This window comes from Hippocampus bargibanti, linkage group LG05 (genome assembly GCF_051943395.1).
Source record: "Hippocampus bargibanti isolate YZ-2025 linkage group LG05, ASM5194339v1, whole genome shotgun sequence".
Taxonomy (NCBI): domain Eukaryota; kingdom Metazoa; phylum Chordata; class Actinopteri; order Syngnathiformes; family Syngnathidae; genus Hippocampus; species Hippocampus bargibanti.
The window spans coordinates 12,336,155-12,357,825 of record NC_142738.1 but is presented as its reverse complement, the minus strand read 5'-3'; the positions used below and the strand labels follow the sequence as shown (position 1 = coordinate 12,357,825).

Sequence of the window (21,671 nt, the reverse complement as noted above, 5' to 3'; positions counted from 1 at the left end):
AAGTGGGGGTGGCTGTACAAAAGGCAAATGCTGCCCCCTCGTGGAAGGGAAAAAACATTGTCAGAGGTCTGACCAGCGCTTTATTGGCACCCTCCCGCAAGAAAAAACAAAACCTGAAAAAATTGGGGAATGGTGCTCCATGTCATATTTTCAATTTCCAAATAAATTCGGGAATGACAATGAAGGAGTTAATAGCACACGAAGCAGAGGATAAACGAGGTATGAGAAACACTGCATACTTTTTGCATAACCCCTGAACATAGAACATTGTCATGATCTGATTGGCGACAAACGGGTGGCGCTGTCGGCCCCGCCGGCACAGGTGCTGGTCGTCTCGGCTGCCATTTTCTTTCTTCCACAAAGTGCTGATGACGCAATGTGGATATCACAAATGTGAGTCAAACCTCGGATGCTGTTCAAGTTTTAATCGCCGAACAAGAGAATTCTCCAAATTCCATTCAGCCTTTGGTCTTCCGGTAGTGCAACATATCCTCTGAAGTCTTTAAGAGTGAGTTGATGAGTGAAAGCGTTCATCAATCAAGTGTTCCCCTTTTAAGTAAGGAGTGTGCGCGTCAATCACGATGATCAGAATTTGGCATCAATGTGAAAGTTGATGGCCTCAAAACAGCACATCACTCAGTTCACTCAAGATTAAGTATGTGAACGCCTTAGAAACAATGTGCTTTTGTTTTTAACTGCAATATCCTTCAAATGGTTCTCTTGGATCTTGACAAAGAACTCCTTTTGAATAAATCAAATCATTCAATGCAATAAAATGCACAGAAAAGTTCAAGGTCATGGTTATTACATGTAAAATATAAGTGAATGATATCATGGAATTGTCCGTACTTGTGTGAATAAAATCGACGGCTGAGTGCCCAGATCCTGAAAAATAACGACAATACATTTGTTTGCCAGGTCATTGCAAGTCAAAGTAATTCCAACTCCAAAAGAGAGTCATTTGCTCGACTCAACTTTATATCAGCGTCACGCACGCATGCACACAGTACACTCAACCTTATAAGGGCTGCTGGGGAGAAAAAAAGAAAAGAAAAAAAAAAGATTCTCAGCACAGATGCGGAAAAATACTTCACAATGGAGGGACAGAGCACCAAATAAGATTTAGAACCAGTGACAATATGCATGAGCATGACCAAGTAAGCAGAACAAACCTTGATACCAATTAGAATACTACTTTGTCACATGCAGATGGTCATTCATCAACCGAGAACATGATACCCAACCCCACTTCTACACCCCATCCCACTCGCAGCTTTACAAACAATACCTAGAAATGATGTGTAGCATGTGAATGAGTCTTTTTTGTTTGTTTGTGGAAATAAGTTCATCTTGAGAATTTGTCTTTCGGGGAAAAAATAAGTGCATTAAACAGAAGATTGGATTGGATTAGCCTTTATTTGTCTCGCAGTGGAAAAATTTACATATTACAGCAGTAACATGGTAAAAGAGGAAAGAAAGGGAATAAGTAGAAAAACAAAATAAAGGACCTGCTGTAAAGGCAGCAGCTCTGCTCGCGGCGCCATCTTGAAGTCAAAACAACAACAAAAACACTAAATAATGGGACACAAAAGACACTGACAGTCATTCAATCTTAAGCACTTTCTGCACCCTCTTTGTTGTCTGAAGCAGTTCTACATGAAAGAGGAGAGGATCAAAGCATCCTTTTCACCAGTGGATCAGGGACGTCATGGTGAAATGTGCATGTCTGCTACAAGTTAAATGTTGAAAGCAAACACGCAGCTGTAGCATCCATTAAAGAAAAGAGATTGTCTCACATCTCCTGTCCCATGTAAATCCGCTTCAATTCCAAGCTGCGACAGTTCCCCGCTTCGGCGCTCTGCATTGGCGCTCATTTCTTCTCAACGTGGACCATGCATACATCCAGCCGCAGACTGTCTAACAGCACCAACCTTTCCGCCGAACAGAGCGGGGCTGTAAAAATGCTGCCCATTACAAGGCACAAAAAAGCACAATCACTCCAGAGCTGTCCATCGATGACAGTCAAATGGGACCGACATTCCTCCCAAATCAAAAACGGTGCTGGCATATTTGTCCTGCTGAAAAGGCGCAACCGCTCAGCAGAGTCTGCACTTTGCTAAATATAGTGGGTAAAAATACTGGAAAAACAATCCATATCCGTTCCACACGACGCACAACAACTCAAAGTGACAAAGGAAAACACAAAACAACAAAAAAAAAGCAAGGCTCGTGAGAGCATTTGCTGATGGCTGCCTACCCGGGCGCCATCTTGGACTTCTTTACAACAAAGTAGATTATCGATGTATGTTGCTAAGTGTTTTTTGAGTGTGAGTTAATGTAATTTCATCAATGTTAATAATTCTACACTTGGGCTCACGTATTATTACTCTGTACAGTATTTTTTGTTCTCCTTTGAAAGCCAGGCACGTGCACACAAGTGCATGTTGTCACACGTAGTGCTACTGAATAATAGAACAGCAAAACATATTTGCTTCTTTCTTTGTCATTTTTTCTTTGGATTAATGACAGGGGCTGTGTTTTGTTTTAGTTATTCTAAGATGTGTACGTGGCAATAACATTTTATTTTTATTTTTTTTTAGTTTGGACAGTATTCCCGTATGTGCACTGACTCGCTTTAAATGGAACTTGGCCTCATTCAAAAATATTTGTGGGGCTTTATTTATAAAAACTATAATCACCTTTTATTTCAGTACCCATGCTGTATTGTTCATTAACACTCGCATGCTCTCCATTCAAACGTTCACCCCACCCACCCTCTAGACTGCAAATTGAATACACAAATGTGCCATCATCAAGTCTATTAGAGCTCAAGTTGAATGAAGCCCATATACATGAAGAGACAAATGGACAAGCTAATAAAGAGCAGCAGTGCAGACCTCTGCCTCAACTCAGTTTTCAGCTGAGGCCGACGGGGGTTCTCCCTGCTGGCCGAGTCATTAGCTTGTTCACAGCACGTTCCCAAAGCTTTTCGGCTCGAGGATGCCAAATAAGGCAAGCAATCCCTCCTATGTAAACACAACCAACTCACTGAAACCACAATGGAAGTATTCTATCTTTCTGGCACACCTCGTACCCGCATCGTTAAAAATGACCTCTATTTGTCAACACTCGTCATGGCCTTTGTTTTATTAGAAACACAAAACCGCACTGAAACAGGACAACAGATAGAAAACATGACACGTATAAAAGGAATTTAGACTGCTCACATAGTTCACTGGTAAAAAGTCGCACACATACATTATATGCATATTGGAAAAGGGGGAAGTGAAAGATGTGAGGTGCAATTTAGTATATATGATGGTCATCAAGTCTCTTTTTTTTATCAAGTTGGTCATCGCAAAGCATCATCAACAATTATTGCTTCAGTAACGTGTTTATCGTTGTCACATGTTAACATAGCTCGTCAAAATTCCTCCATGATGACATTTAAAATAGCTTATCACAGTAAATACAGTGCCATTGCTCACACAAAATCACAACATGACCAATTTAAGTTGTAAAAATAAGTTAGAAATGTTTTTTTTTTTTTTTTTACAAAAACACTAAAAATGCTTAATCCACTAAACAGTGACAACATTGTGTATGAGGAGATATGTAAAATTTCTCTTTTTTTTGCCCCTCCCATAAAATCTCCAAAGTCCTCGATGAAGGCAAGCCATTCATATTGTTCCATGTGCCATTCCAGAGAAGGACGATGGTGCAAGTCCGATCCTAATTAACTTCTACAAACAAGGAATACAGATTCAGTCCAGAGACGTCTCCTTAGAGGCTGAGTGAAATATGAGAGAGAGCGAGAGATGTTTTTAGGAAGGAATAACCGGTTACAATTAACTCATTCACTGCCATTCACAAATGTATTCGGGAATTGAAAATATGATGTAGAGCGCCATTCCCGAATGTGTTCGGGTTTTGTTTTTTTCTTGTTTGGGTGCCGATAAAGCGCTGGCCGTGGCCTCTGGCAATGTTTTTCCTTTCCACAAGGGGGCAGCATTTCCTTTTTTTCCCCATGTTAGCGCTTTGTTTCAGCTTCAGTTGTTGTTAAAGCGTTATACTGTATAAACCGATATGTATGTATTTCATTGTATTTTGGACAGCCACCATCATTTCAAGCTCATATAACTCCAGACCCATATCATTTAAGAATTAACAATTTTTTTCTGATGAAAGAGGAGAGTATAATACTCTATACATACATATAATACTCTATATATATATATATATATATATATATATATATATATATATATATATATATATATATATATATATAGAGAGAGAGAGAGAGAGAGAGAGAGAGTTCCACCATGTTTTCCCTGATTCACTGGTGGAAAGACACTTTGATCCTCTCCTCTTTCATCTAGAACTGCTTCATGTAACAAAGAGGGTACAGAAAGTGCTTAAGAAGGAATGCCTCTGTGTATTTGTGTTGTCATATTGTCTTTGTGCTGTCATGTTATTTAGTTTTTTTGTTCTTTTGACTTCAAGACGGCGCCGTGAGAGTGGCTGCCTTTCCAGCAGCTCATGTATTTTGTTTTTCTACTTTCATTCCTTTCATCACTTTGCTGCTGTGAAATGTAAATTTCTCCACTGCGAGACTAATAAAGGCAAATCCAATACAAATCCAATAAGGGTTCTTACGCTGCATTGAATGTTTATGTAGTCCTATAACTCAATATTCGGTGGGTCCTGGAATTGGAGTGACAATGTCAAAAACCCTGGCAATGGAGTGGACACATTTATGCACGTCACCTGGCAGTGAATGAGTTAATTGACACTCATTAGTATGACGGCAGTTTTTTCATTTTTATATGTATATTTTTTTAAACCTTGAAAATTCTTCAAAAGATACTAATACCATTTCAACATGCTTTTTCTCCATCACCCTCTACAATAAAAGTTGAAAAACCAGCAAAAGTACAGTATTGTATTATGTTCTGGTGTATGTTCTGGTGATATTGTTGGGCTAAATGTTGTTCTTCCTGGTTCAGCTCTCCATTTGTATAGTCTAAATATTAAATCAGCAGAAAGCAAGGTGATATACAAAAAAAGGAATATTTATTATCAGGCAGCGAGAGGATGTTCTCCAGGGGATAAGCTAGGCCAAGGGACAGAGAGGTAAGAGCAAGAGCGAGCAAGAGCTCGTCTCAGACATTTATAAACAACAGGAGTGATGTCACTTTGGAAAGGACCTATCAGTAATATGTAGTATTATTATAGTGTAATATGTAGTATTATTAGACTGAAACATGATCGGTAGATTTCTACAGTAACTAAGTACAAGCTGACTACATGTATACTAATTAACATATACACATAACTAAAGTACATACATATATGGATTTACTAATTGATAAGAATAAGTAGAAATGAAATAACAGGATGTTTTTAGCATGTGTATCAACTAGTTCTAACATTATATTTTGCTTTATTGATTTTAAAATACATTTTCAAATGATCTATTCGTATCATTTGTTAAACATTTTATGTACATTCCACCATGATAATTGTCTGTTTTGATTATTGCAAGATATTCGAGAGTGGATGAAACTTACCTCTGCTTTAGTCGCTTCTGTGGAAGTGCTCTGGAAAGATACAGAAAGAATTGTCTTTAAAAAGAACGCACACAGGTACCTGTAAATATCACTTTCGAACATATGTTTGCATTGCCTCGAGTCATTTGCTTACTTCAGAACTCAACATTATCCAAGGTCACGCACAGTGTGAAAACGAGTGTCTCATTTTGACAATTCACAATCATCGAGCATTTGGGTCACTGCAAATCTTGCCATTTTAATGTCCATGTCGGCACCGATCATGTCATTGACACATTTTTTCTCTGAGACAGACAATCTCATTTGTGACAGGATTTAATGCAGTAAAAACTGGAATTAAATCTGTCGAGGTGTGACAATTACCTGGATACTGAACTGTGAAACCAGAGTCCACAAGGAGTGACTGATACTCGGGTGGGGTTAGGATCGACCAGCCTTTGTGGTTGCTATGGATTTATCACTTCGTTCATATTCATATTTATGTTGGAATGCAGTGGTGGGCCGTCAGGGCCTGCAAGGCCTTCTCTGCTAGCCTCAAAATATCTGAATCACCAACTAATGTAAAATATGTTTTGTCCATGAATTCTTATTAAATAATTCCAAATTGCCTTTCAGTTTCCTTTCATTATCTTTTCCCTGTTGTGCTGCTTCCATTTGTGTTATTTTCTATTTAAGGATTTAACCAATCACATTTCAGCCATCATGTGTTACCAGGTTCAGAAATCTACATGGACACCTTCACAATCAGTTCTGCAGGCCCTGGAGCATAAAAAAATCAATGTCGATCACACTGTTGCTCTAACCAATCAGAGTTCGAGTTGGCAACCTAAGGCCTGCTCGAAGGTGCTGGCAACGTCAGAGTTTTCGCAAATTATGATCTATGATTGGCTAGTCACTACCCAATCATAGTATCACTAGTCGCTAGTGATAAGCGCATACTGGCCAGAGCTAGCGGTTTTGTCAATCCACAATGGCTGAAGGAGGAGAAGAAATGGATTTGGTTGCAGATTTATTGTTAAAGCCATTTTCAAGACAGACTTTTCAAGAAGGTTATCATGAATCAACACGTTCATAGTGCAAATTCAAACAGTTTAATGACAGCATTTAAGTTTCTTCAAGTCACAAGTTATTTCATGGCCAACGCATCCTCTAGTGGACGTTTAGTAAATCACACCACACTCGTAGCTGTGGAGTGATTCAGACGTAGCACTATTGAAGGCCGAAGAGTGACATGCACGGCCATGCACCGAATGTTCCTCTTTGAGAAATCACCTTTAGACATGTTGTCGTTTCTATAAAGGTAAAACCGTTTCGTTAAAGGGTTTTGCAAAACTGTAGAGAAGCATAACCATGTAATCACAGTCTTTGCAAGTTGTCTCGACCCTGTTTAAAATACATTCGGTTTTATTAAAATTACTGCATATGCAATTGCAAATTTACTCATTGCGGGACGATAAAAGGCTTTTTGATTCATTCTGATTCTGATCAGACATGTTGTGGTAGCCTCCAGAAAATGGGCCACTGAAAAAGGCTGACAAACTACAGCAGGGGCTGGCAGCAAGAAACTGGTGCCCCCTAGTGGCTATGAAAGCTTAACCAAATCAAACATTGTGTGTTATTAAGTGGCATCACGTCCATTTTCACCTGTATATGTTGGGGTCCAGCAGCATGGCAGTTTCCTGTGGCAACTGGGATAAGTGCACCACTTTGGTCTTCAGATGAGATCGCTCCGTTTCATTCACCCAAACGTCAGGAAGACTGGAAGGAAACACATTGAGGGAATATGTTGTCAAGTGAGGTCAAGAAAAGAAGGGATGAAGTGGCAGTCATGATGAGTGAAAGAGGCCCTTCAGCCCCGGGAACGTTAACACCTTGCTTAGCGTGACAGGACACGCCTTTGCCCTGACACACACATAAATATAGGAGTTGATTTGAAAACAGGAAAGGACAGACATCATACCAATTTCAGTCAGCATGTGATGCAAGTGCACATAAAACTATCAAAAGCACTTAGAGATAAGTTGCAGCAGCAAGAGCAAAAATTATTGAGATATCGTTGAGACGAAGGTGAAGTGGGATGACAAGCTCACGCACATGCAAATGATGGGTTGCAGTGCTCAGTGGCACCTTACTGTATTCACGTCAGCACAGGCACCTTGAAAGGAGGGAGTGTGCAAGATCTGGGGAGGGAGTGTGCAAGATGGAAACAAAGAGCTAAGCAAGTCGACTTTGCCCGCACTTACACCCCATCCCTCACAGCCCACCCTCATCTCGACCCCCAGCATTCCCCTCGTCATCATGTGCGTCATCACTGGAGCCCCCTGAGACACGCACGCACACACACACACACACACACACACACGCGCGCACACACACACACCCTGCCAAATCGCTGATTCACATGCTTTAATCAGTATGTTTGGCGTGATGGTAGTTCACATGAAGTGCATTTAGGCCACTGGAGGAAGATTGTAGAAAAAATAATAAGAATAAAAAATGGAAATGGAAAGGTGTTTTCCAAAAGGTCAGGGAAAGGACATAGGAAATGTATATGCAAAGTTATTTCATTTGCATTTCCTGTATTTTACTGTCAGCAATTATTTGCTTGCTCACTTTACAATGCTGCAGGTCAAACAAGTCACACAATGAAAATTAGATGAACAGGATTGAATGTGAACAACAAAGCTTAACTGATTCACTGGCATTCCCAAATGTAATTTAAAATATGACGTAGAGCGCTTGTCCCGAATTTGTTTGGGTTTTGTTTTATTCTTGTTTGGGTGCCAAAAAAGCGCTGGCCATGGCATCTGGCAATGTTTTTCCCTTCCACAATGGGAAAGCATTTCCCTGTTGTCCATGTTTGCGCTTTGTACCCGCTTCAGCTGTTATTAAACCGCGATATAAACCAATATGTATTGCATTGTATTTTGGACAGCCACCCTCATTTCAAGATAATATAACTCCAGACACATATCATTCAAAAATTAACTCTATTTTTATTATGAAAGAAGAGAGACGAAGGTTTCTAACGCTGCATTGAATGTTTGTGTAGTCCTAAAACTCAATATTCTGTGGGTCCTGGAATTCGAGTGACAATGACAAAAACCCTGGCACTGGAGTGGACACATTTTTGCACGTGAATGGCAGTGAATGAGTGAAGAATTATTTATATAAGATTAACCTGTGCTGAGGGTTCGATTTAAAGCAGACAGTGAAGATGATGAACTTCAGCTGCTACTGTCGTGCTGAGTTAATTTAACATGCAAGGTCAGTGAAACAATAATAGTGTACTCTAAAATAGTCCAATATTTGATCGTAAAAAAATGCTATTTTCTGGGCATGTGTCCACCGACATGGAAAAAAAATAACAATAAAAAAAATATACTGTATGTGTACAATATATGAGGTTGAGGAATATTTTCGACAACAATCAATTTATGGATTTGCTTTAAGACAACGATACATCTGAAAGTCATCAAGACGATTGAAGGTTAGAGTTTGAACTTTGAAGTAGTGCAAAGAAGCAGCCCCCACCCTTACTGCCCTTCCTTACGCATTATTAACATTGGGCTTGGTCTCAAGTTCGCTTCCGCGGACAAAGTAAACCTCCAAATGACAAACAGCTGCATGCTGAGTTTTAAATGCCCAGTAAACATTCAATTGTATAAAGGCTTTGTAAACATCCAATTGTATTCCAAGCGTCACGCTCACATGCGTTTGCTCAACCGAAGCGTTACCCAAAACATGTCAGAGTGACTTTACAGTGGCAAAATCAGAGCCAAGAGTCATTCAAATCTGCTGCACACACTCTACAATGCGCACGCAAACTCACAGGGAGACTTCATTCATTTGGTCGACCGAAATTTTTTTCAAAAATGTGTCTGGTTTGCTTTCCAGCGAAGAATGTTATTTGTCTTGATTATTGAAGGGGCAGAAACTTGCTTTTTTCTAGGGAAGTCTCTTTTGGGAGAGCTACTGTGGGGGATTGCCTGCTTGTGAGAAGTGCATATTTAAAATGTAGATTGATGGCTGCTGCCTAATCTCGATGGTTGCCGAGATGACAGGAGCAATATATTGAACACAAAATAACAGCGTATATTCAATTGTTGGCATATCAAAAGGCTTTCTTTGGGACTCAGCACAATGAGTGCAGAATCCAAATGTCATTTTAAAAGACATTTCTGCGCAAAGGAGAGAGTTGCATGCCTCAATAGAGGCGTTATTGAGACATTTCAACACAGCCAAATAAGAGTGTATTTATTTCCACATCCATCAGTACCGTATTTCTTGGTGTGTTAGGCGCGCCCAAAAGCCTTGATTCTCTTCAAAAGATTACCTTATACACAGGTGGGCCTTATATGTGAAGTAAGATTGAGCCACAACAGGTCTTGCAACTACTGTCAGCCGACTCCAGTTCCCCCTGTAGAAGAAGCCGTGCATAAGCCCAGCCTCTATTGTAGCACCTTATACTGTGGTGTGCCTGATATTTGGAAAACTTTAATAAATTTATATATTATATTTTCTTTTTTTTTTCATTGAATTATAGTCCGGTGCGCATATATATGGAACAAGTTTGAAAATACACCATTCATTGGGGGTGTGCCTTATACTCCGGTGCGTCTTATACACTCGAAAATACGGTAATATCTGTTTGACATTGACTGCATTGTTCGTCACAACCATTGGTCAATAGCTAAATGAGGTTGTGGAAGCCTCGATTTCCAATCGGCAAAAAAACTTAAAACTTCAAATCTGCTTGCGAGCCGACTCTTGGGCATACAGTAAATATGAAGTTGGGAGACATCTGTTTGTTATGTTTTCATATAGGCAGTGTTTGGTTGCACAAGTTGCATTGGCAAAAAAAATAAAAACAAGATAAAAAATGTAAAGGTTGTCAAATAAAAATGTGCTCATCAAAAACCACTGGTGAGCCGTGCATGTCAACCCTAGTCCTTCAATCGTGCCTGATTCAATCCACAGTTGTGAGTGTGGTGTGATTTGCTACATGGCCACAAGAGGGTACCATTGGCAAGGAAATAACTTGTGACTTGAAGACAATTGAGAAATACTGTCAGTAAACTGTTCACATTTTTACTATGAATTTATGGATTCATGATAATCTCATAGAATTGCAATATTATTTGGATTGGATTGGATTGGATTGGATTTGCCTTTATTAGTCTCACAGTGGAGAAATTTACATTTCACAGCAGCAAAGTGATGAAAGGAATGAAAGTAGAAAAACAAAATAGATGAGCTGCTGGAAAGGCATTATTTGCTATTTTTGCTAGCTTCGGGGCTGTCTAACCTTTCTTAATGATGTCCATCTATTCTTGAAAAGTCCATCTTGAAAATGGATTTAACAGTACACAGTGAGACCTTGGCTTAGGAACTTAATTGGTTCCAAGACAGTGTGTGTAAGGCGAAATGTGTGTATATAAAAAAAAAATCCCATTGGAAACCATTAAAATGAGAATAATCCATTCGCAGGTCTCCATAAAATATAATTTTCAACTAAATAAGCCTTAAACTACACACAACATACCTTATTCTATGTATAATAAATGTGCTATTGTATTGCAATGAAAGAAATACACTGCACTGTATAATAAAGTCACTTTATTTACACTTGTGATGTTCGTTGATGGCTCTTAATAGCCATAGTCTTTTCTGGATGGAACTGTTCAATAAAACCCTACACATCTTTCCACTTAGCAAATCAAATCCTGTGTGTTGAGGACCTCATTATGGTCAGCAACAAGCTCCTCGATGTCATCTGCATCCACTTCGCGTCCCATGTTCTGTCCAATGGAAACAATGCCGTCCAAAACAACAGAGTCATGAGGATCAAATCCTTCAAAGTCCCTCTCAAGGATGCATGCGGGCCACAAATTCTTCCATGCTGCTTTCAAGGATCGAAGGGTAACATCATGCCAAGCCTTTTCTATCAGCTGAACACAATGATTGGATTGGATTTGCCTTTATTAGTCTTACAGTGCAGAAATGATACACATTGAAATGGACTTAGCATATCCGCTAAACGGCTAAATCAGACAAACGCACACCTCGTTCGTGTTTCTCAATGATCTCCTTCTTCTCCTCGACTGTAATTTTATTGTGTGTCTTCTTTGGCTGAACACGAGACTGTGGTGTCTTTTTCGGTCCCAAAAAAGCAAAAGTATCTGTAAAAAAACTCTTGGAGGTGATCGACGTGTGTGTGTGTCTGTCTGTCTGTCTGTCTCTCTCTCTCTCTCTCTCTCTCTCTCTCTCTCTCTCTCTCTCTCTCTCTCTCTCTCTCTCTCTCTCTCTCTCTCTCTCTCTCTCTCTCTCTCTCTCTCTCTCTCTCTCTCTCTCTCTCTCTCTCTCTGGATCGACATGTGCATTCAGAGAAAGGGGGTGTGGAAAGGCAGGCCAGCTGGGGCGCTTTTCGGTCATGTGCTTTGGTGTTCTTCCGCGGAAGATTACTCCGCCAGCCGTGGTGGGGGGTGTGTATCGCGAAAAGTAATGCATAATCCAAGGTTTAATTTTCCTAAATTTAACGTTCGTAAACCGGAAAGTACGTAAAGCAAGGTGTTCGTTAACTGAGGCCCCACTGTATCTGCAATCAAATCCGTTTCTTCTCCTTCCGCCATTGTGGGTTGAAAAAAAAAACGCGGCTGAAATGAAAAAAATCGATAAAAAAAAGCGGCTAGTGATACTATGATTGGCTAGTGACTAGCCAATCACAGTTTGCCTTCGAACAGGCCTTGGGTTGCCAACTTGAAACCTGATTGGTTATAGGAACCGTTTCATTGACAATGATTTTTATGCTCCACGGCCCGCAGACCTGATTGTGAAGGCGTCCAGGTCGATTTCTTACCCTAGTAACAAATGATGGCTGACATGCGATTGATTAAATGCTTAAATATGACAACACACATCTGGAAGTAGCACAAGGGAAAGGCAATTAAATGAAGCTGAAAGACAATTTGGAATTATTTAATAAGAATTTATGGACAAAGTATAATTAACATCAGTCCGTAATTCAGATATTTTTAGTCCAGCAGAGAAGGCCTAGCAGGCATTGACGGTCCACCACTCTCAAATACAAAAACATTTTGAAAACGTTGGAACTAAACTAAAATGCTGTGCAAGTGTTTAATGGTGGCTTGTACTATAGAATGATATTATCCAGAGTCAACACTTGTAGCCAAAGCAAACAGTGTGCTGCTGAATGCAAAGAAAATGGATATTCTTCACTGGCATGCATGAAAACTTGGCAAAACATTTCAAGGTCAGGCAGTCATTGACTGCTTCAAATTTCATGTCCAAGTCAGAAATATAGCCTTCTCATTAAAAAGAGAAAAGAAGATCATTTGTAAAACTATCCCAGATTCGTTGAACTTACAGTAAACTTTTTTAAAAGAGTGTTTACTGGAATCACATTTTGCCTCATATTCAGTCATTCCAAGTGCTCAGAAGGGAGTTAATGAGTGCCAGAGAGCCACAATGTGAAATGGTTGATACCAACATTAATAATGTGGCTTCCACGTAGAGAAAACTTGCTGCTGTGTTAACAAAAGGCACAATGAAGTCTTTTTTTTGGTTGTCGCATCCATGTTAAATCATACCATTGGTAGGACTCGATGAAAAGGTTTCTTCTGCCATCATCTGTACTTCTTTGAAGGCGTCAGGCGTTTTGTTCCTCATCCGTAGAGCTTCGTCAGTGAACTAAAGTTATGCTGGTAACTCTGGCCCTAAATATATCTGCCCATCATCTATTTTCTTTGGCTAAGATTTTAACCTCATTGTCGTCAAATGCATGATTGCTTGCTTTTAAGTGCAGATATACTGCACATTGAGGCCCACAAGCATTGTCCCTGCGATGTTGTTAAAGTATTTTTTTGAGCATTTGTTTAGTTTCCCCAATGTATTGCTCTTTACAATCTTCATTTACAACCTTAGAGCAGGGACCTATCAGAGCAGAGGTCTGACACCGCCACCTCAGTCCATTAGGGATATATACAGGGCCAGACTTACCAGCACAACTTTAGTTTGGTGACAAAGCTCTTCGGATGAAGACTAAACGTCCGACACCTTCAAAGAAGTATAGATTACGCCTGAAGAAACCTTTTTCCTCGATAGACCACTCCTGTACGACTGAGAGCCTCCACAGATCCATTGGTACTCCTCTTCCTGACGAATGTTCAACCAAGAATTGTGCTTTTCCTTCGGAACCCCCAAAATTGGGACAACACGGAGGCATTACCTCAAGTAAGTTGCGCCTCAGGAATCTAGCCGCTACTTTCGAAACCATGTTATAAGATCTCTTTTCCATCTTGGATGAAAACTTCCACTCCTCCAAATCATTTTCTTTCTAACACAGAGATTTAGACCTTAAGTTCAGTTGAGACCTTTTGAGATGACCAAAAGTCATCAGTTTGTTCCCCTTTAAAGGACAAACGACACAATTTTTTTGTCTTATAACTGACATCAGAAAAAAGTTTTATAGCATCTAAAATACCCAAAACACGCAGGCTGATATTTTTAGTCAAATGCAAAACACCAATAAAAATGAGTTAAAGTGTCCCAAAACTACTTCAAAATGACCTCGGAATGGCGAGTTTCAGAAGGCCCCGCCCCCTTGTTCGTGACGTCACGACAAGACGACTTGCTTTGCTCCAGAATGAAAACAATGGCTTCAGATTCGGAGAAGATGCTTTCTTGTTACTCATTCAGTTAAGAATGATTCAAATAGTTCTGAATAGGAAAGCATCAATGTTTGCAATCGAGTAAAGAAGTGTGTCTCCTGGGAATTTGTGTCAGCGAATATCAAATAGTAGTCTTGTTGCATCACACAACGATTCACCATCGCTTTATGTGTTTTCCTTCTAATTTTGCCATCAACAAGGACCAACACGATGTTTTCAGACCAAACAAAGTACCCAAAATGCATTGTGTGTCGCTTTCTCAGTCAGGGGCGTTCCAGACGTGACGTCACGCATCGTCATCAACTCGAAAACAAGACTTCCTGAATATTCAGCGTGAGTCTTAAAAACGTAAAATATAGCTATATGCTGTGGAATCTTTGTAAAATACGCTCAATAGTAATAATTGTCCTTTAAAATTTCTGTTTACAAACAAAGTATGTCTTTACCTTTCAAGCCTTTGTTTCATCCATCTCACTTGACAACTTTTCTGTTCAATTGAACACTTTTCCTTCTACCCACGTCCCCTTTGCTCTCAGATCATCTTCAGAAGATGTGCAGTCAGAGCCTTTAATAAGAGTGCAGTAGTGGCTTTCCCCTCAAGCAACAACAGAGAGTATTTCTGTGAAGCACACTAACAATGAAACAAGCCCCATTTATTGGCGCAGTGCTGACCCCGCATGGCCTTTTAAATTTGTCCACAAACACGCACCGAGGTCCCCCTCCACTCAGCTGTGGTTCATAACTTTGCTGCTGTGTTACTTCCAGGTAGAGTGAACGCTGCCGCTGCTCACCCGCACAAAAAAAATCTGTGACTGTAAAGTGTCCTTCAGAGTTTTGAAAGGCGCTTCTAAATTAAAAATTAAATGTATGTATGTATTATTATTATTATTATTATTATTATTATTATTATTATTATTATTAACATTTCTATCACATACTTTTGAGGTTCTCTGGATACATACTGTTATATACCCAAAACATTACAATTACTGCGTTATGAAAGGAAGAGGAAAGGAAACAAATAAATAAATAAATAAATAAATAAATAAATAAATAAAAATCATATATAATGTAATATGATAATTTGAGTCATTCATTCATCAGCACTTGCTGTACCCTCTTTGTGACATGAAGCAGTTCTAGATGAAAGAGGAGAGGATCAAAGCCTCCTTTCAGCAGTGGATCTGGGAGAGTCATGGTAGAATGTGCACGTCTACTACACGCAAAATGTTGCAAGCAAACACGAAGCTTTAGCATCCATTGACGAAAAGACATTGTTTGTTTGTACAGTGGGAACCGTCAAGGCCTGCAAAACCTTCTCTGCTGGCCAAAAAATATCTGAATCACAGACTGATGTTAATTATATTTTGTCCATTAATTGTTTTTACATAATTTTAAATTGTCTCTCAACTTCCTTTGATTGCTTTTCCCCTGTTGCGCTGCTTTCAGATGCGTGTTTTAGTTTTCAAGCATTTAACCAATAACATATCAGCCATCATTTTTTACCCTGGGCAGAAATCTAACTGGCTGCCTTCACAGTCAGTTCTGTAGCCTCTGTCGCATCAAATGTGTCGATCAAACTGTTGCTTTAACCAATCAGATTTTGAGTTGGCAACCCAAAAGGGGTACCAACGCCTTCGTGCAGGCTTTGGTAAATGTCAGTGTTTTTGCAAACAATGATTGGCTAGTCACTAGTAAATCATAGTTTGTGAATTATGATTGGCTCGTGACTAGCAAATCATAGTTTGCGAAAACTGCTCTTATCAATAGCCGCTAGCGACAAGAGCATACAGGCCAGAGCTAGCCCACTGTATCGTGGCGAGCTGCATAAGCAAACATATTGTTGTGTTGATTTAATCGAGATTTTGTCAACACACAATGGCTGAAGGAGGAGAAGAAATGGATTTGGTTGCAGATTTACTGTTAAAGCCGTTTTCAGGACCTACTTTTCAAAAAAAGGTGAACATCATTAATAAAGGTCGGGATAGCAAAAATAGTCAAAATGAGGTTATTATTGATGCTTCGCCATCCTTCGCCAATCACCTTCTCTGTGGTGTGACACAGCAACTTCTGACCCCATATCACAAATCCACGTTGGTGGTAAAAACATTAATAACAGTATTTCTTTCTTTACAAGTTATTTTCTTGTTAACTGTACCCTCTAGTACCGTACAGGACGTGTAGTAAATCACACGACACTTTTTACATTGGCAGCTGTGGATTGATTCAGACGTGGCAATACTGAAGGCCTAGGAGTGACATGCAATTGTACGAAGTTGTACTGAGGTACGATAATTTTGCCCTTACACCAGTGATGTGTGATTGCAGTCAGAATACTTCGGTTTTTCAATTTTCCAATTATTTCACAACAGGAGAAGATGTACTCACATGTCCTCAGGTATCCAATGTAGGAGAACTTTCACTTTTCCTGAGCCCTCTTTCCTTTTGGCCAGCACCTGCACCGCAACAAATAGAGACAAACATACAAACAAACAAACAAATAAACAAACAAACAAACACTTTTTTAGAAAATTAATTTGTAAAATGTATTACGGTCATGGTTATTTGCACCACCAAGAAGAAATGGTTAGAAAAAACAACGGCATACATAGAAAAGTTGAAGGAACAGATTGTGTCCAATTCGCGTAAAAATTCAAAGCAACCTGTGATCCAACAAGCACGATGGAACCATTTTTCTTGCGCGAATATATATCCTCCTTCCACGAACGATGAGGCTTTATAATTCAAACATCCCACTGAATGAAGTTTTACATTTTCAACGGAACCCAGCCTTTGTTACCCTTCACCAGCAAGCATTTGAAGATAATCTCCTGGTTGGTAGAATGGATGAGCATTTATTCATTGTCATATTTTCAGTCAAATATACATGGCAGCCATTATGAAATGCCTTGTTTCTACCAAACAAATCGAGCCGCAAGCAGGAAAGAGACAGTGGATACAGTACAGAAAATATAAGACCACTGTCACATTTCACATGACATATTGTGCTTATGTCTGTGTAAGCTCTCAGTCGTACAGGAGTGGTCCATCGACGTCATCTGTATTTCTTTGAAGGTGTCGGACGTTTCGCTTCTTATCCAAGAAACTTCGTCAGCAAACTAAAGTCTTACTGGTAGTTTAGGCCATATATCTAAATCCCTACTGTCCAGACATGGCGGTGCCGGACTCTGCTATGATAGGTCCCTGCTCTCAGGTTGGGGGGAGCAGAGGACTACTCCCTGCAGCTGCTCCACTGATAGTTCCTATCGTTCTGACGAACGACTGACCTGGTTGCCCCACTTCGACCGGTATCACCTCATCAGTATTACTAATCCTATGTTGCCTAAACAGGCTATTGTATGAATGATCCAAATTGAACCTCACCACACCAAACCGGTTTAATAAAGGATTTAGTTCTTCTTCTTTTCCTTTCGGCTTCTCCCCTCAGGGGTCGCCACAGCTTTTGGTCGCACAGGTTTTGTGCATCCTCTTCTCTCAAACCAGCTACCTTCATGTCCTCTTTGACCACATCCATAAACCTCCTCTTCGGCCTTCCACTCGGTCTCCTGCCTGGCAGTTCAAGGCTCAGCATCCTTCTCCCGATATAGTCACTCTCTCTCTTCTGGACATGTCCAAACCATCTCAGTCTGGCCTCTCTGACTTTCTCTCTAAAGCCTCTAATATGAGTTGTCCCTCTAATGTACTCATTCCTGATCCGATTCAACCTGGTCAGTCCCAAAGAAAACCTCAACATCTTCAGCTCTGCTACCTCCAGCTCTGTTCCTGTCTTTTCTTTAGTGGCACTGTTTTCAGTCCAAACATCATGGCTGGTCTGACCACGGTTTTATACACTTTTCCTTTCATCCGAGCTGAAACCCTTCTATCACACATCACACCTGACATTTTTCTCCAGCCGCTCCAGCCTGCCTGGACACGCTTCTTCACCTCTTTTCCACACTCTCCTGTGCTCTGGACAGTGGACCCCAAGTATTTAAAATCCTACACCTTCTTTATCTCTTCTCCCGGTAGCATAACTCTTGCACTTGGATCCCTCTCATTCACACACATATATTCCGTCTTGCTGCGACTGATCTTCATTCCTCTCCTTTCCAGGGCATATCTCCACATCTCTAGTTTCTCCACCACCTGTTCCCTGTTCTCGCTATAGATCACAATGTCATCTGCAAACATCATGGTCCAAGGAGATTCTTGTCTAACATCGTCTGTCGTTTGTGTGTTAATGAAGGATTTAGTTGTTTTATGAAAATTACTTCTTTTAGTCCCCTTTCAAACCATCTATGTTCTTTCGCTAAGATTTTAACCTCATTGTCTTCAAATGAGTGGTTGCTAGCTTTTAGGTGCATATGTACTGCCGATTGAGGCCCACTAGTATTATCTGTGATGTTGTCTTTTTTTGAGAATTTGTACAGTCTCCCCAATGTACTGCTCTTTACAATTTTCATTCTTACAATGTATTGAATAAACTACATTACAGTGAGACCTCAACTTACAAACACCTTATATTCCGAACTTTTCACATTACGAACGTCAAATTTATGAAAATTAAGCCTTATAATAAGAACAATTTTCATATTACACACTTCGGCGAAAGTCTGTAGACATAATCTTCTGCGAAGAACACCAAAGCACACGACCTTCGGCTCTGGCGGAGTGAACCTTCGGCAACCGAACAGCGCTCCAGCCGGCACTCCTTTCCACACCCCCTCTCATTTAATGCACACGTCGATTGCCTCTGAGCTTTTTGCTGATAATTTTACGATTATGACACCGAAAAAAAAACCCACCACAGGCTCGTGTTCAGCCCAAGAAGAAACAAAATAAAATCACTGTCACGGAGAAGAAGGAGATAATTGAAAAACACGAACGAGGTGTGCGTTTGTGTGATTTAGTGGGCGAGCACGGCTATGCTAAATCAACCATTGCTACCATCCTTCGCAAGAAAAAAGCCATTAAAGGTGCGTGTGTAGCTAAAGGTGTTTCCGTGCTCTCAAAGCGACAGTCTCAGGCAATCGAAGAAGTTGAAGAACTTCTGTAAATTTGGATTAACAAAAAGCAGCTATCCGGCGACAGCGCGAGTAAAGCTATTTTATGCAAGAAAGCACGGCTAATTCACGCCGATATCGTCGTGCGCCAACCTGGAAGTTCGGCGATTATTGAGGATTTTAAAGGCAGTAACGGATGGTTCGAGAACATCTGAGGGGGAGGAGGACGAGATGGCTGCAGCATCAAGTGAGCTCATAAAGGCAATGTTGGCAAAGTGGAATGATGTGCAGTTCCATCCAGAAAAGACTGTGGCTATGACAATCATCAACATGATGAATGATAATGTGATGCCTCAGCTTCGTAAGACCTTACAAGTCAGAAAGCAACAGGTGTCAATTAAGAGGTTTTTAATCAGCAAAAAGGATGAGGAGTCTCCAAAGAAGCAAAGAGAAGCCACACCAGAGGTTAAGTTACCAACAGTCCTTATGGAAGGTGACTCTCCTTCCATAAGAACCATCAAAAAGGTAAATACAGCTTTATTTTACAGCACAGTTTATTTCTTTAATTACAGTCCTTATGTAATGTGCCTCTCTTTCCAAACAGCAAGTCCCTTTGACCTTCGACCTCCAACGCCATCCATCAAGCCATCAATGACCATCACAAATGTAAATAAAGTGACTTTATGATACAATGCAGTGTATTTCTTTCATTACAATACAATAGCACATTTATTATACATAGGATAAGGTAGGTTGTGTGTAGCTTTAAGGCGTATTTAGTTGAAAAGTATATTTTATGGAAACCCGGGAACGGAATATTCTTTTAATGGTTTCCTATGGGATTTTTTTTTTTTAGATACACACTTTTCACCTTACACACTCACTGTCCCACTGTCTGGGAACCAATTAAGTTCGTAAGTTGAGGTCTCACTGTACTTTGTTTTTCATTTGGCAGCCTATCTTTTGGATGCACTAATTTTTGCCTTAACGTGTTTATCGGTTTGAAATAAGTAGGAATTTTGTGTTGCCAAAGGACTCTGTAGTTTTTCAGAAACTCCTGCAATGTAAGGTACTGCTACTCCTCTCATTTTTGTATCTTCAGAATTTTTGGTTTCATTCCCTATTCTTTCTTTCTGACATTTGTTCTCCACACAGGAAGGCCGCGGTCAGAATCAATCTCCTAAGGGGCGCACGTGCTAACCAGCCAACTAGCACTCTGCCGCCGAATAATTTGGTTCACCTTTTGCACCAACCAAGCTTTGGTTGTTTCAAGACTGCACAACCACACGTAGCCTACGTAGCCTAATTGATCCTACAATTTCAACTACCGCAACTACAATTTTTATCCCTCTGTTGTACCAGAAATTACCGTATTTTCCGGTGTATAAGGCACACCCAAAAGTTTTTATTTTTTCTTCAAAAGGTGACCCTGCGCCTTATACGCAGGTGCGCCTTATATGTGAAGTAATATTGAGCCACAACAGGTCTCACAACTACTGTCAACAGCCACAACTCCATTTTCCCCTGTAGAAGAAGTAATGCGTAACCCCAGGCTCAACTGTAGAGGGTTATAATGTGGTGTGCCTTATACAGTGATACCTTGGCTTACGAACTTAATTGGTTCCCAGACAGAGTGTGTAAGGCAAAAGGTGTGTATCCCAAAAAATAATAGTTCCTCATCAATTGTGTCCTGTTTAGCTGGGTTGATAGCTTTTTGCCCCAATGTGTACAGATGGCTTGTCCGGGTTATTTGTGGATACCTGATTAATGGTATGTTTTAACCTTGCACTCTGCCTATGAACTATCAAAGTTCACAGTTTCACAGTTTTCTATCCATTTTCTCACTGTCTCTGTGTCGTCTGCCTATCTCTTTAATGTTTAAACCCCTCCATCACTACTGCGTTCTTGACCAAACACATGGCTTTAACCGAAGCCTGAGGGCGGTGAATAGAGGACAAAAACAAGTCGGCTGCCATTTTGTTGTTTGGAGAACGGCCTAACTCTCTCTCTGTCTATCTATTTAAAGTTTGCAGCTCTGTGTTCCTGTCTATCCCCCCCCCCCACTGCTGCGTTCTTGACCAATCACGTGGCTTTAAAGACTGGGGGCGGGGAATAGAGGACAAAAACAAGTCAGTTTCCATTTTATTGTTTGGAGTACGGCCCCACTCTCTCTCTTTCTTATCTATTTAATGTTTGCAGCTCTGTGTTAGTGTAACACCCCCCCAATTGCTGCATTCTTGACCAATCACGTGGCTTTAACCGAAGACTGGGGGTGGGGAATAGAGGACAAAAACAAGTTGAGTGCCATTTTCTTGTTAGGACATGGGGCTCTTTCGCGAACGACACATCCCTCATTGTGGCGCTCCGTGTGCATCACGAAAAATAGTTTGTATGCCAAGGTTAAA

The 21,671-nt window shown here is 40.3% G+C and overlaps 1 protein-coding gene across 6 annotated transcripts in view; it reads right to left on the bottom strand.

The window, feature by feature from the left end:
- The window catches only part of LOC148897966 (zinc finger protein aebp2-like), a 93,020-nt gene that overhangs the window by 57,158 nt on the left and 14,191 nt on the right, over positions 1 to 21,671 (bottom strand). For 3 of the 6 annotated variants that reach the window (XM_088996626.1, XM_088996627.1, XM_088996624.1), the window contains exons 6-8: positions 16,652 to 16,719; positions 7,218 to 7,331; positions 5,574 to 5,603 (exon numbers count right to left, since the gene is read on the bottom strand). In XM_088996626.1, coding sequence (XP_088852752.1) covers positions 5,574 to 5,603; positions 7,218 to 7,331; positions 16,652 to 16,719 — 212 coding nt within the window. Of the gene's footprint in view, positions 1 to 1,407; positions 3,791 to 5,569; positions 5,604 to 7,217; positions 7,332 to 16,651; positions 16,720 to 21,671 lie in introns of those variants that run through there. The other 3 variants (XM_088996629.1, XM_088996628.1, XM_088996630.1) reach the window with 3 other exon arrangements.